The 14270-nt window shown below is 43.8% G+C and overlaps 1 protein-coding gene and 1 non-coding gene across 3 annotated transcripts; one reads left to right on the top strand and one right to left on the bottom strand.

The window, feature by feature from the left end:
• Nucleotides 1-132: 132 nt before the first annotated feature.
• TRNAK-CUU (transfer RNA lysine (anticodon CUU)) lies at nucleotides 133-205 on the bottom strand. Its single transcript has one exon. It is a non-coding gene; the product is annotated as a tRNA-Lys (tRNA).
• Nucleotides 206-277: 72 nt separating this feature from the next.
• PSMA3 (proteasome 20S subunit alpha 3) lies at nucleotides 278-14226 on the top strand. 2 transcript variants are annotated; one of them, XM_054067316.1, is made up of 12 exons: nucleotides 278-414; nucleotides 2593-2675; nucleotides 4375-4498; nucleotides 5313-5414; nucleotides 5552-5625; nucleotides 6181-6253; nucleotides 7167-7232; nucleotides 10852-10898; nucleotides 13011-13078; nucleotides 13223-13287; nucleotides 13837-13925; nucleotides 14027-14226. In XM_054067316.1, the coding sequence occupies exons 1-11, from the start codon at nucleotides 394-396 to the stop codon at nucleotides 13879-13881; spliced, it is 768 nt and encodes a 255-aa protein (XP_053923291.1). In that variant the 5' UTR covers nucleotides 278-393; the 3' UTR covers nucleotides 13882-13925; nucleotides 14027-14226. The 2 variants fall into 2 exon arrangements, with proteins under 2 accessions (XP_053923291.1, XP_053923290.1); XM_054067315.1 differs by lacking the exon at nucleotides 14027-14226 and having other exon boundaries at nucleotides 13837-14020.
• The last annotated feature ends 44 nt before the right edge of the window (nucleotides 14227-14270 follow it).

The raw sequence follows: 14270 nt of genomic DNA, 5'->3' as shown, positions 1-14270 counted from the left end.
GACATCGCACATGGCGATGCAATAGGAATTACCCACGCTGGAGCGCTTCCCTGCTCAGTCACCATGGGCCGAGGCGGTGTTTTCCTCGCACAAGCCTTCAAAAGATAGGGGGGAAAGGAAAAAGTATTGGGCCGCCCAACGTGGGGCTCGAACCCACGACCCTGGGATTAAGAGTCCCATGCTCTGCCGACTGAGCTAGCCGGGCGCTGTTAGAATCCGGTTCACAACCACTTTATTTGACTATCTTTGCATGATGTCACGGCACCGCCCTCCCCGCCCGGCGATTGGCCGGCTCTCGGCAGCCAATGGGCGCGAGCGTTGCTGCGCGGTGCGAGGCACGAGGGGCGCGGGGGGCACGGGAGCGGCCGGGGCTGAGGCGCCGCCGCCGCCGCCATGAGCTCCATCGGCACCGGGGTGAGTGCAGCCCGGCCCCGCGCGGCCCTGCCCGCAGCGCCGAGCCCAGCGACGCCGCCGAGCGGCACCGTGACGCGGCCGGGTGCGGACGCTGAGTCACGGCGGCGGCATCGGGCAGAGAGAATGGCGCCGGGGGGACGGCTGTGGGAGGCCCGGCCGTGGAGAACCGCTTCTTCCCCCCCGCGTTCCCTTCTCTGGAGGCCTCGCACCCCCCCTCCGCATCACTTCCAGAGCCCTCGCAGTCTTGTAACCCCCGCATTTCCCCCCCTGCAGCCCGTGGATCTCGTCCCACCCTTTGGATCCCCTGCGTCTGTTCCCCGCCTCCCCGAACGCTTCGCAGCTCTGGATCCCGTGCATCTTTCACCCCGGCCTTGGATCCTTTGCATCTCACCCCCCCACCCCCTTGGATCCCTTGCATCTCACTCCCCCCCGCATCTCAAACCCCCCCCCCCCCCCCCCCCTTGGATCCCTTGCATCTCAACAGCCCCCCCCACTCTTGGATCTCTTGCATCTCAAACCCCCCCCCCCCCCCCCCTTCCCCCGTGGATCCCTTGCATCTCACACCCCCCTTGAATCCCTTGCACCTCAATTCCCCCCCCTCGCCTTGGATCCCTTGCATCTCACCCCTCCCCGTGGATCCCCCGCATCCCTCCCCCCCTTGGATCCCTTGCATCTCGCCCCCCACCTTGGATCCCTTGCATCTCACTGCCCCCCCTGCCTTGGATCCCTTGCATCTTCCCCCCGACACACCCCTTGGATCGCTTGCATACCCCCACTGTGTGCCCCCACACCCCCATGCTGGCCCCTGCTCTGCGCTCCTGCGTTTCTGGCAGCAGGGAGCCCACCTGCCCCTCACGTGCTGAGCTATTCTCTCTGGTCACCAATGACAGGACCTGAGGGAATGGCAGGAAGATGTGCAAGGGGAGGGTTAGGTTGCACATTAGGACAAGGTTCTTCACCCAGAGGGTGGTGGAGCACTGGAACAGCTCCCCAGGGAAACAGTTACAGCCCCAAGCCTGATAATATTCCAGAATCCTTTGGACAACACCCTCAAACACATGGTGTGAATGTTGTGACTGTCCTATGCAGGGACAGGAGTTGGACTCAATGATCCTTGTGGGTCACTTCCAACTCGGGGCATTCTGTTATTCTGTGATGGAGCAGCTGAGGGAACTGGGATTGTTTAGCCTTGAGAAGAGGAGCCTGAGGGGAGACCTCATTGCTCACTACAACTACCTGAAAGGAGGTTGTGGAGAGGAGTGAGCTGGCCTCTTCTTCCAAGTGTCAGGGGACAGGACAAGGGGGAATGGCCTGAAGCTGCGCCAGGGGAGGTTCAGGCTGGATGTCAGAAAAAAAATTTTCACAGAAAGGGTCATCAGGCACTGGCAGAGGCTGCCCAGGGAGGCGAGGGAGTCACCATCCCTGGAGGTATTTAAAATACAGGTGGATGAGATGCTCGGGGGCATGGTTTAGTGGTTGGTAGGAATGGTTGGACTCGATTCTGGAGATCTTTTCCAACCTAGTGATTCTGTTATGCGTTTCAAATACATCCCTGCTATAAAATACCTAGTTTCTTTTTAGAATATACATAAAATCAATCTAAAAGGCATGCAGGGACTTCCTGTAGGTTTTGGGCATTGTGCAATGCTCCGTGAGTCAGCCCTGTGTGAGGCCTGAGTGGATAGGGTTGGAATTGTGGGTTTATGCAACACAGATGCAATGATTCCTTGTAGTGGTTAGCGTTCACTCGCATCTTATCATGGAATCATAGAATGGTTTGGGTTGGAAGGGACCTTGAAGATCGTCTAGTACCAACCCCCCTGCCATGGGCAGGGACACCTCCCACTGGATCAAGTAGCTCAAAGCCTCAACAGACCTGGCCTTGAACACCTCCAGGGATGGGGTGGCCACATCTTCTCTGGGCAACCTGTGCCAGTGCCTCACCACCCTCAGCATAATCAAGTTCTCCCTTATATCCAGTCTGAGTCTCCCTTCTTTCAGTTTAAAACCATTCCCCCTTGTCTGATCATGACGGGACCTGCTAAAAAAGTCTGTCCTCGTCTTCATAGCCACTAGTGGCATGCAAGCGACAGTCTTGCATGTTTAAATAAATAGGTTTATACTGAAAATGTTTGGATATAATGTTCTTTTTCCTGACTGGTGTGTTTTCTTCTTCAGTATGACCTGTCGGCTTCCACATTTTCTCCAGATGGCAGAGTGTTTCAGGTTGAATATGCTATGAAAGCTGTGGAGAATAGTAGGTAAGATACAAATACCTGCGTCTTTATCTGTGGGTTGGTTGATCTTTTTTTAAAGCAGTGTAACTGGACAAGCGTGATGACTTTGTATATATGCTGCTAAAATTAGTTCTGAGCAACTGCGTCCCCAGGTTCATTTTGGGAGGCTTCAAATTAAGTGTACAAGTAGTGTAATCTATATTGCTTGCTAGGAATTGCTTTTCACTCTTTCTAGGAGTCATTTTTGCTTGCTAGAAATGGATATGTTGTGGAGGATGCAAAGAAAGGCAGTAAACTTACTTATGTGCATTAAATGCAATAAAAATCTTACACTCTGGAGAAAAAAATCTGCTTGCAAGTCTCATAGAATCACAGAACGGTTTGGGTTGGAAGGGACCTTAAAGATCATCCAGTTCCAGCCCCCTTGCCATGCGCAGGGACACCTCCTACTGGATCAGGTTGCTCAAAGCCTCATCCAACCTGGTCCTGGTAAGGTTGCTTAGCTGTTACAGTAGTAGAGCTGTGGCAGCACCCAAATGCCCATGTGAATTGAGGCACTGAAACACTGACATGCTTAGGGCCTTGTAAATTTACAATGACTTCACATGTATTTCTCGAGAAACTGAGGACATCCAAGTTCTGCTAAAGCTGCATCAGCTTCTCTGAGAACATATGTCTTTCCTCAAATGCATGCGAAGTAGCAGCTGTGCTCTAGTTGTAGCCAGGCCTGAACAGGATTGCCCGAGTGTCTGATTGTAGCCACATGCTGCCAAACAAGGATTAGCAAAGTATTTTCTGTGTGCCATGGTTGGCCATTTGCGCCTGATGCAGTTTTTGAGGGTTAGAAAAAGAAACGCAGAATTGTGCAGGCTAGAAAAGACCTTTAAGATCATCACCATTTAAGCTGGTGAAGAATCTGGAGAACAAGTCTTATGAAGAGCAGCTGAGGGAACTGGAGCAGACTGAGGGGAGACCTCATTGCTCTCTTCAACTACCTGAAAGAGGTTGTAGTGAGGTGAGTGTTGGTCTCTTCTCCCAAGTAACAAGGGGTAGGATGAGAGGAAATGGCCTCAGGTTGTGCCAGGGGAGGCTCGGATTGGATATGAGGAAAAAATTCTTTACTGACAGAGTGGTAAAACACCTGAACAGGCTGTCCAGGGAAGTGGTGGAGTCACCATCCATGGAGATGTTCAAAAAACTTGTAGACACGGCGTTTCGGGACATGGTTTAGTAGGCACAGTGGTGCTGTGCTGATGGTTGCACTGGAAGATCTTAGAGGTCTTTTCCAACCTTAATGGTTCTGTGGTTCTATGATCTAGTCCAACCCTTAACCCAACAGCACCAACTCCACCACTAAACCGTGTCCCTAAGCGCAATGGGAGCATTTGCATCTCCCAGATCAACACGAATTTACCAAAAGGAGAGGCTGAACAGTCAGTGGTTTTGACACCAGTGTGTCATTGAGCTCACTGGGGGGGCAGCAGATCTGCGGTTGCTCCGAACAGTGCCACTGCTGCATACAGTCTGTCCAAGATGATTTAGGTGGGGACTTTTAGTGAGCTTTGGCTTTTTGCTCACCTTGTTGTCTTCAATACTAAAGTGGATTTGTAACAAACCTACTTCTGCGGAATTATGTAATTTTCTCTCCCATTTTGTTAATTCCATCTTACCTATTTCATGCTATGGTTCTGTGTGTGAGAAACACGTTTATCTTATCTTCTAGTACAGCAATTGGGATCAGATGCAAAGACGGTGTTGTCTTCGGAGTAGAAAAACTAGTTCTGTCCAAGCTTTATGAGGAGGGTTCCAATAAACGCCTCTTCAATGTAGATCGACATGTTGGAATGGTAAGAGGCTGTTTAATTTTAGTTCTTTGTAAATTGAAAGGGATGTCCCCAAGAACAGAAGTCTGTGAACTGGAGACTCAATAATAAGTAGATTAAGAAAGCAATGTTCATATTTCTGTGTGCAGTTGGAAATGCTGGGTTTTTTTTACTGTTTTCTGTTATTTTTTCTTGATTGCACACACATAGAAATAAAATCCAAATGTAAATAGCAGACATACACGTTTTGAGGCTGGTTTGGATTTTTCTGAAATGTTTTTCAGTATTCCAGTTGTTCAGACTTAAAGGTAAATATAACCACAAGTCTTCAAAGTGGTACGTTTTTACACAATTAATGAAAAGTCTGTTAATGGAAAAACACACTGCATACTGGATTCTCTTCCCAACAGTGTGAGAGTCACTGATTTCTTTAAAGACTGGTGAACATCTTACAGGCTTATACAGAACAGTGATGTTGGGATGTTATCAAGTAGCGGTTGTGTGTGACAGAAATGCCTGAAATTACCTGTTGAATATATGTATTATATGAAATGTTGCTTGGGTTAGTGTAGTTGTGGCAAATCAAAAGACACTGTTTAACATGAAGATAATTTTGGTTACTGATTTTCCTAGAGAAAAACTCTGTTTTTTATTAATATATGATCCTGTTGACATGTTTTGAGCTTCCTAGCAGATGGACAGTTTGATTGAATTCATTTGTAGTATGTGGGATTCAGTAAAGATCTCAGTTAAGTCATCTATAACTGGATTTTGTCCATCAGTTTCATTAAGTTATCACAAGGTGTGATGGTGCAGCTGATCACCACTCTCATTTCAGGCGGTAGCGGGGCTCCTGGCAGATGCTCGTTCTTTGGCAGACATAGCCAGAGAAGAGGCTTCTAACTTCAGGTCAAACTATGGCTATGATATTCCTCTGAAGGTAAGAAATCGGTGCAGTTCACCCAGTTTTACTTTTGCACTCCCAGTCTTGACACAGAGAATTAAATTTTACTGCTTGAAGTTTCCTTATTTCTGAAAATAAGGGTTTCTGATGTTGTGTTTTCTTTTATTATTTAGCACCTCGCAGACAGAGTGGCGATGTATGTGCACGCATACACGCTGTACAGTGCCGTCAGACCTTTTGGCTGCAGGTAACTCTTTGAAACGCACACTATTTGTAAGGACCTTTTGTTTCACAACTGCTGGAACTACTTGGGTTGTCTGAGGTCTTTTTTTTAAACTTGGAATTAGAAACCTATAGTTACCTCATAAACAGATTTCCTTTGCCTTTCCTCGTGTGTATCAAACCTTAGGTGAAGAGTTCAGATTGCCAGAATTTGCCTGAATTTTTAAGTGGAAGAGTTGATAGTGTTAGATCTGTTTAAAGTGATGAAAGCAGGACTTTCCTCTGCAACCGTCCTTACAATACCCACAGAGCAGGTTACAACTCCTGTGAGTTCTGGTGCAAGTGGACTGATACACAGAGATCTGCTTCTCTGCTTGTAGAGGAGTAAAGTGTTTCTGTCAGCTGCACGCCCGGCTGTCATAGTAACACTGAACTGTTCATACAAATTGGTTAATGAAGTGTAGCAGGATAGTAGGAGTTCTGCTCCAGGGAGAGCACAGGCAGCCTGAGCTGGTGTAGTCTTTGTAATCCTGCGTGGGTGGGTAGAAGAAATGTTTCTAATTTTGCATTTCCCCTCTAGTTTCATGTTGGGCTCCTATGATGAGGACGATGGGGCACAGCTGTACATGATTGATCCATCAGGAGTTTCATACGTGAGTGTGTCAGAAATACTTTGATATTGGCATAACTAGTTCCTAGTTAGGAAAATACTGTCATTCCAAAAGTGCTGTTTTGGAATTCATGTTTTCCTCTTTTTGCCTGGGAAGATCTCAGAACTGTGTTTTGCTCATTCGCGTGTCCTTGTTACACACATGCTGTGTATCTCAGAAGTAAAGTCTCCATGAAACTAGTTCCAAAGCTTGTCTATGAAATATTTGGGAGTCCATTCCAGCTGGTTATAGCCAAGGAAAAGTCCCATGTGCTGCCCCAAAACTGGTAAGCACTGTAGTGGCAGCCCATTTACACAGTGCTTCAGGTAAGAGAGGGCTGCTGCTGACACTGGGTGCAAACAGCGAATCAACTCAATATAGATAGCTTAGTTTGCCGCCTGTGCTGCCTTTTCAGCCATGTATAGCACACGGGACGGTACACGCTCATGCTGTTGTCTTTTTCTTTATTTTTATTTTATTTCAATATATCCAATGCCAGAGCTGTTGAGGGAAATAGAAATCCTTAATTATGTGCTTATGCTTCAGTATATTTTTATGGTGAGTGGGTTTGGGGTTTTTTTGGTGCTGTAGAACTTTTCCAATTCTAGTTTGTTCTTCCACTTACTGTAATAACAATGAAAAAAATCATCTATTGCAACAAATTGCAAATTTCTATCCAGGAGCTACTGAGCTCTTCCATTTTCTTTCAGTAGGGGTAGTGCTTAACCCACTCCCTTGGTTCTGTTCAGCAATTGGGAATATGCCTGGAGAGAGAACAATACGAGGGTTTACTGTGTATCAGCCTCTCACTGTGTGAGTAGGGCGGGATTGTCACACACTAAGTGACCGCAAGAACTGCAGCAGGGGGCTCAGTATTTAATTAAATGTGCTTTTTTTGGTTTTTTCTCTTTTTTAGGGTTACTGGGGGTGTGCCATCGGCAAAGCCAGACAGGCTGCAAAGACAGAAATAGAAAAACTCCAGGTAGGATGTTACAGTTCTGTTGTGCTGTTTCAAGACACATTCCCAGTTGACTGTGTTACCTTTTTGGATGCCTAAATACATGAGATACAAGAGAAGCAGATGGAATATTTCCTTGTATGTTCTAGGATAATGCTGCCTCTGCAAGAGCAGGATATCCCAGGTCTTGCTTTGGGCAATGAGTAGTCTGTAGGGTGTGCGTGTGTTTAGTGCAGGAAGCAAACATACACTCTCATGCATGCCGGTGAGCAAAGTAACTGAGTGAATATGAAAGCGTAACTAAGTTTTCAGTTGTCGATGAAAATGTTAGGGCAGCTTTGTACAGGGTGATATGTCTATTTTTTTCCCTAAATGTTTTGTTTAAAAGTTGAGAAAAGCTGAGCTTGTTAAGGACAATGAGTGGATCTGCAGAGTACTGAATGACCATTGGTGTATTATCATATCGTATTGAATGATTATGACTCTGAAAATGTAATGGAGAGAAATAAAATCCTTTCCAGGTAAGGCAGTGTTTCCCCACTGACTGGTGTTGAGGTACTGCCTTTTTTGAAAGGATCTGTTCAAGCAGCTGTTGTTGCTGAATGCAGAACACCTTTCAAAACACCTTTACGTGCCTGATGAAAAGCATTTCAGTGCTTTGAACACTGGGAAGAGTACAACCATATGGCATGCCATCATTGTTACAAAAAAGCCCTTTCTGTTTGGCATTTCCTGCTTGCACAATACTGTACAAGGAGGTTCTGGGAGTGCACGCGGAGTTGTTTTGTAGCCGTTGGAATGAGCATCCAAACAGCTTGCTGAGTAAAACCAGTCTGGAGAGAAGACTACTGAAATGTGCTAAGCTGTGTCTTGAGCCGATTTAGAGCTGTGTTAGAGGCTTAAAAGACTTCTGCCCTCCTCTTTTCTGTTAATACTCCATACTCTTGGAACTAGAGGCAGTTAACATGGGACAGTGCTACTCCTGGTCTGTCTCATGTAACTTACTTTATGCTCTGCTTGCATCTTTTTTATGTTGTTCGGGGAAAGGTTCAGAGTTCATACGGGTGTCATGATTTTAAGACTAGTCTGCTTGGGCTGCTGTAGTGTTAGAACTGAAATATGACAGGAAAACCACAAATGTTCCTGGACTTGCTTCTGTCAATCCTGAATCTGGTCATGTCCTTGAATACCAAATCAGAAATGAGAAGCCTACAGGATCGTCTAATCTTAATAAAGAATCTTGGTGTCTGAGAAATCCTAATTTCAGTTTTCAGGTGTGCAAACTGTCAGAAAGTTGATGTTGGGTAATAGATAACGTACCCCAAAAATTTCATTTTCTGTGCAGTGCTGGGATTTTCAAAAATTTTTTTCATTGACCGAATTTTCATACAGCTAATAAATCATAGATCATAGAATGGATTGGCTTGGAAGCGACATTAAAGATCATCCAGTTCTGTGTTCCTGCCATGGGCAGAAACACCTTCTGCTGGATCAGATTGCTCAAAGTCCCATCCAACCTGGCCTTGAACACTTTTTTGATTAAAAAGTATGCGTTGCTTAAATTTTACAGCTTGTAAAATTCAGTACGTAGTGTGTCATATGTCCTGACTGCGTAGACTTATTTAATTATTTAACGGCTTGTTTGCTGAAAGTGTTTGGTAACACACATGATCTTGCCACAGCAACGTGAAGCAAGTCTAGTCTTGTGTGCCGACACTTTTTGTTAACCATAGACTGGGCAGGTTTCCGGGTCAGAGTTAATTTTGATGACATGAATTTGTCAAAACTGAAATGGGAAAAAGACATAAATACAAAAGCTCTTGGGAAGTGATACCTGTAAAGTAAGGTTTGGTCCTGTGGAAGAGGTGACTACAGATGGCAAGTAAGAGGCAGGTGGGCAGTCAGAGCTTTAAACCTGCTTTACAGGTAAAGCAGAGCAGATCCTGTACTGTGAGGGAACACAGTAAGTGAAACCCTTGTGTGTTGCTGAGGATGCAGGCAGAAAACACCTCTGTTGCATCGTATGCAAATGTCTGATATCTGGAGTACTTGAATCTCTTGGTCTCTTCTTCAGTGCTTCTCACCCAGCTTGGATGCTACCTGCAACCTTTTGATACATGGATATAATTAACTCCTGCAATACACTACAGTGTTTACTCTTGTCTGCAGAACTAACATATTTGGCAGGGGAGAAGAATAATGGCAAAAAGCAAATTGACTCCAGCTTTTTCTTTCCTAAATATGTTTGACAGTAGCAGGCCTTTGGGTTTTCCTATTTCACTGCTAACTTGATACGCATCGATGCACACAGTAATTTAAATGTTTGAGTGAAGTTATGTTTGTGCAGAGCAGCCGGTGCTGTCTGTGTTAAGAATCGAGTGTCACACGCGTAAGGGCTGGGACAGTGGGTCTCTATCAGTGTAGGACACTTGTTGGGATGGAACTGTGGTGACATGTGTGTCTGACCAGGCACGGGCATTTCTCTTCTGGCCTGATGCTCTCGTGGGCATGTGCTTCACCCCAGACAGTGCTGTGACACTTGACATTAACAAAGGACTGTTGTCATCTCGGTTCCTTCACCGATGTCTGAAAACAAGCTTCCATACATTTTGAGAATGGGAAGAGATGGTAAACTACATAATGAATGGTTTACATTCTAAGCTTAGTGTAAATAATGGGGGGGGGGGGGAAGGAAACAATAATTTACTTTGAGCTTGGAAGTCATTTCATGCTAGAGAAAGGGTCAGTTAAAGGGGCACTGTATTGGCCTGTATTTTCTGGCTAATGCTTGCTGGTTTCAATGAATGATGACAGGCATGTTTTTGTGAGTGCGGTATCAAAGGCTGATGTTTCTCTGGTTTGTGCAAATGAAAACCTGAGAAAAGTAATGAGGCTAATCTTGTTTTAACCCTGAAATAATAAAATATAGTAGACTATATTGCTACTCCATAGGCCAGAAGAGTTGACTGGCAAGAGATTTGACCTACAAACCAGAAGTTTGTGATGTCATGGAAATTGGCACAAGGCTTTGTTTTGATCAACTGTGAAACTCCGAAATTGTGATGCAACAGTGACAAAATGTGAACTGAGATGCTGATCCCTTGCTCGGGCATGCCGCTGGTTGTCTCCCTGGAACAACAGTCTCCTCTTAGGGCATTACTTAAAAGTCAAAACTGCTTACGTACAATGTTAGTGAGATCAAAAGTATTGCTCTACTGACTAAAGAGAATATGAATATTATCCGTGAAAGTATGGTGCCTCCCCTATACTGCATGTGTGGTTATTTTATGTCAGTTGATCATAAAGCATTTAAGAACAAGTCAAGCTTTTACAGTGTTGAGGTTTATCTGTTTGGTTTCCGACCTTCCAGTTGATGGGTGCTTAAAACTTGGGAAGCTTCCATGTAACAGGATTTTTCAGAGAATCTTTCAGTTGTAGAGTTCTTCACTGGAAAAATGACTCCCATAAAGCAGGCTGAAAGATGCACTCTCTGAAAGAATATAAATCTGGTTCTAGTCTTTTTGTCACTTATCATGACTGAAGAATAAGCTCGTTAGGCACATGCATAGCCACTCATGTTCTTGCTGTGTGGACGTGGAGAACAGTATCTTGTCTTAAGCTGTGTATATTTTTGTCTCTGCAGATGAAAGAAATGACCTGCCGTGATGTTGTTAAAGAGGTTGCGAAAATGTAAGTCTACAACTTGTTTTTCCAACTCGATAAAAATCTGTACTGGTGAGCTTGCTATGGTTTCAAACTGAAGCTGCTCCTTCTAATGGGGTACCAGGTCTCATTTATACTAGATGAGCGCTCATGCTGGCTCTAGTTCTGCTAGTAGTTTTTCTCTTCTTGTCGGATGGGATGTGCTACTTGGTACTGAAAAATGCCAAAAGATGTAAAAAATATGCCTTTTGATCTCCTCTGCAACTTATTATAGGTGTAACTTGTCGCAGCAGTGGATTAAAGCTTAAACTGTGAATTGGTTCTAAAATATATAAACCAGGTGACAGGTGGGAGAAGCTCCCTGGTATCCTGGTTGTAAGATGTACATAGAGTATAGCTGGTCTCATTTAAATGATTAAGCTTGATACCACATGAAGAGACCGGAAACATGTAATTTGCTATTTACTGATGCAATTTAGGATGACACATCAGTGATGTAATTGTCTGTAGCCACTAATACTGTCCCGTAAACTGTGTGAGGGTAGTGGACTTGCAGCGGGGAAAAGGTGCCATTCCGTAAGTCAAGTGCTAGTGAGGGGGAAAAAGATACCAGGAAGAGAGAGGACTTGCTAGGTAGAGCATGAGTTGGCCAGCAGTAAACTAGCTTTAAAATACTTTGGATTAGTAACACAAGTATCCTTCCAGGTATCTTCAAGACTTGATTTGAATGCTTAGGGATGTGCCCTATGTTTATCACAAATGTTACCATCTGCAGCTGCAAAACTGTAACCTCCAGCCCTTACTGGCTATTGCTTAGAAATTTATAAAGAAGTAATAGGTGTGCTTCTATCATTGCTGTTGGAGAGTGTCAGTTTATTTTGGAGTTTGTGTTTGAGGCTGTCATGGCAGCAGCTAGAGGAAAGAATTTGTAGGACCTTTGTTCTTGAAACCTTGCAAGGAGCTCAAAGCCGTTACAACAGCACAAGTAAGGCATGGATTTTCAAATAATGAAAAGACTTCTTTAATTTTGCCTCAGCTGTAGATATAGTTCTGTTTTTCAGCTCAAAGTCAGCTCCTTAGTGGCATTTAGAAAGAAAGCAAAGATTTTAACCATTTTTTGTAACCCTAAAGTACCAGCTGGAGTCCAGAGTGATGATTTCTTCAAGAGCTTGTAAGGGCACGCTTTGTTGCAGAAGTCTTGTGACCAGCTGAATGCTTAAGAAACACCCAGAGATCATCTTGGGTGATGATCAGTAAGTGCAGTCTGACAGTGACAGAGTGTGTCAGAAGAATATAAGCACATAGTGATATTCCTCGCACACCAGTGTTAACTCAGTTCTTTGTATTCGTTCCACAATATTTTTATCACACTTTAACTGGAAGTACTTAGCATGGTGCTTTATTTATGGACTTATTAATGCTTTCTGAAATAAACTAAGGAATACAATCTTGTACAGAAGTGAAGCCAGAGGTTATTTTAACTTCTGCTGTTGGTTTGAGCGTATGTCTCAACTCAGGGTTGTAGTTGGTTTACCTGTGTTGCCACAGAGGACTGAACACAATGATGCAGTCAAATCAATATTGCTATTATAAGTGTAACAGTTTTATCCACAGACCTAGTGATTTTACTGGTCAGGGTGGTACCGCATATGATGTAGTACCGTGTGTAGTTTAAATTCTGATTGCTATCATGTTTGCCATAAGCATGGCAGTCCAAATAAAGATCTAATTAGGCACAAGATACTATGGTGTTGGGATTTAGTCCCAAGTGTTAACTGAAATAAGATGTAGAGGAGAAATATAGGACACTTGTGGCTGTATTACATCTAATCTAGCAGAGGCAGGCAGTGATGATGTAGCCTTGGTTGTGCAGCATCTGAAATTTAATGTGTGTTCTGATTAGGATAACTTGAATATCTCAACCTGCATTTTAGCTGTAATCATTTAATGTATTGTTATATTAGCAATTAAGGCTGGAAGATTCTCTGATGGAATGTGTGTGCGTGCAGGGGAAAAAGCATGGGGAGAGCTCTTAACCATAAGAAGAGTACTTCGATCAAAGAAATTTGTGAAAGGAAGAAAGTTTATTGAGCCTATTGATCAATCTGCTCTAATTTGTACTTTCTCTGTTCCTTCCAGAATCTACATAGTTCATGACGAAGTAAAGGATAAAGCTTTTGAGCTGGAACTCAGCTGGGTTGGAGAAAGTAATGCATTTCTGCAATTTCTATAAACATTATAGAAAATTGATAACTTTCCGTTACTAAAGTGAAACATTGCTTCTTAACTTCACACTGTATGTCAAGGTCTTTATGTGAATTCTACTTAAGATGTACTCTTTCTTTTGGCAGTAACCAACGGAAAACATGAAATTGTTCCCAAAGACATCAGGGAAGAAGCAGAAAAATATGCCAAGGTAAGGTGTGATTTTGGTGTTGTCTCAGTGCTTCAGTTGGCAAACAAGCTGGACTAGAAGGAGCTCACTGAAGGTCAGGCTTCTGCTGTGGTGTTGACGGGGAAAATGCATACTTACAACACACAGCAGTTAAGTGTTAGCTGGTGTTACTCTGAATAGAGAACAGTGAAGTGTATGGTGTAATCCAGGCTTAGTTCCCGCTTTCAAAACCAGCGTAATGAGGCAGGCTCATGCAGGTGGCATGTTTCTCCTTCAAAAGTGAAGGTGTTAACTCTTCCACAGAGGTACAAGTGAGTAGAGAGGGAGCCAGTCCTGTTGCCTAGAACAGCTTTAAAGATAACCAGCTGGAGACAGTTAGACTTATAACATTTAACATCTTTGCTTTTGTTCTGAAAGTCATGGTGATGCTTGGTGTTACCTTCTAGAGGTATCAACAGACATTGGACAGACTGAGAGGGTTGTAGAGCTACAGCAAAACTTGTTTTGTTCATAGCCTGGATTATAAAACTGTTTTAAACTATTTTTTATTATTTTTCTTTTTTTAAATAGGAATCTTTGAAAGAGGAGGATGAATCAGACGATGACAATATGTAACATATTGTTACTTCAAGACAAGTTCAACTTTTCTTACCTTACAGGTTTGTTTATAATGTATTGAGCATGATGCTATTATGTACTTGTTGGCAGAAACTGAGTGACCAACTTGCACTAATAAATTTTCCATTTTACTGTCTGTTAGCTTTTATTTCAAAAGAGAATAGGCCAGCGTCATCAAGAAGTAACTTTGTCAAAACAGACATTAAGAGGGAAAGAGATTACCAGGCTGGTGTTGCTTCCTTTTACTCCAGCACTCTACTAGAGCCAGGCTTGGTACAGAAAACCATCTGCTTGAAAATGTGACAAGTCTCTTGTTTATACAGCATAGTTTAATATTAAAATCTAATACTTGGTTATTCCTTGATGAACAAGTCTCACGATTTGCA

The sequence above is a fragment of the Cuculus canorus genome, chromosome 5, assembly GCF_017976375.1.
Source record: "Cuculus canorus isolate bCucCan1 chromosome 5, bCucCan1.pri, whole genome shotgun sequence".
NCBI lineage: Eukaryota > Metazoa > Chordata > Aves > Cuculiformes > Cuculidae > Cuculus > Cuculus canorus.
This window is presented reverse-complemented; position numbering and strand designations above follow the sequence as displayed.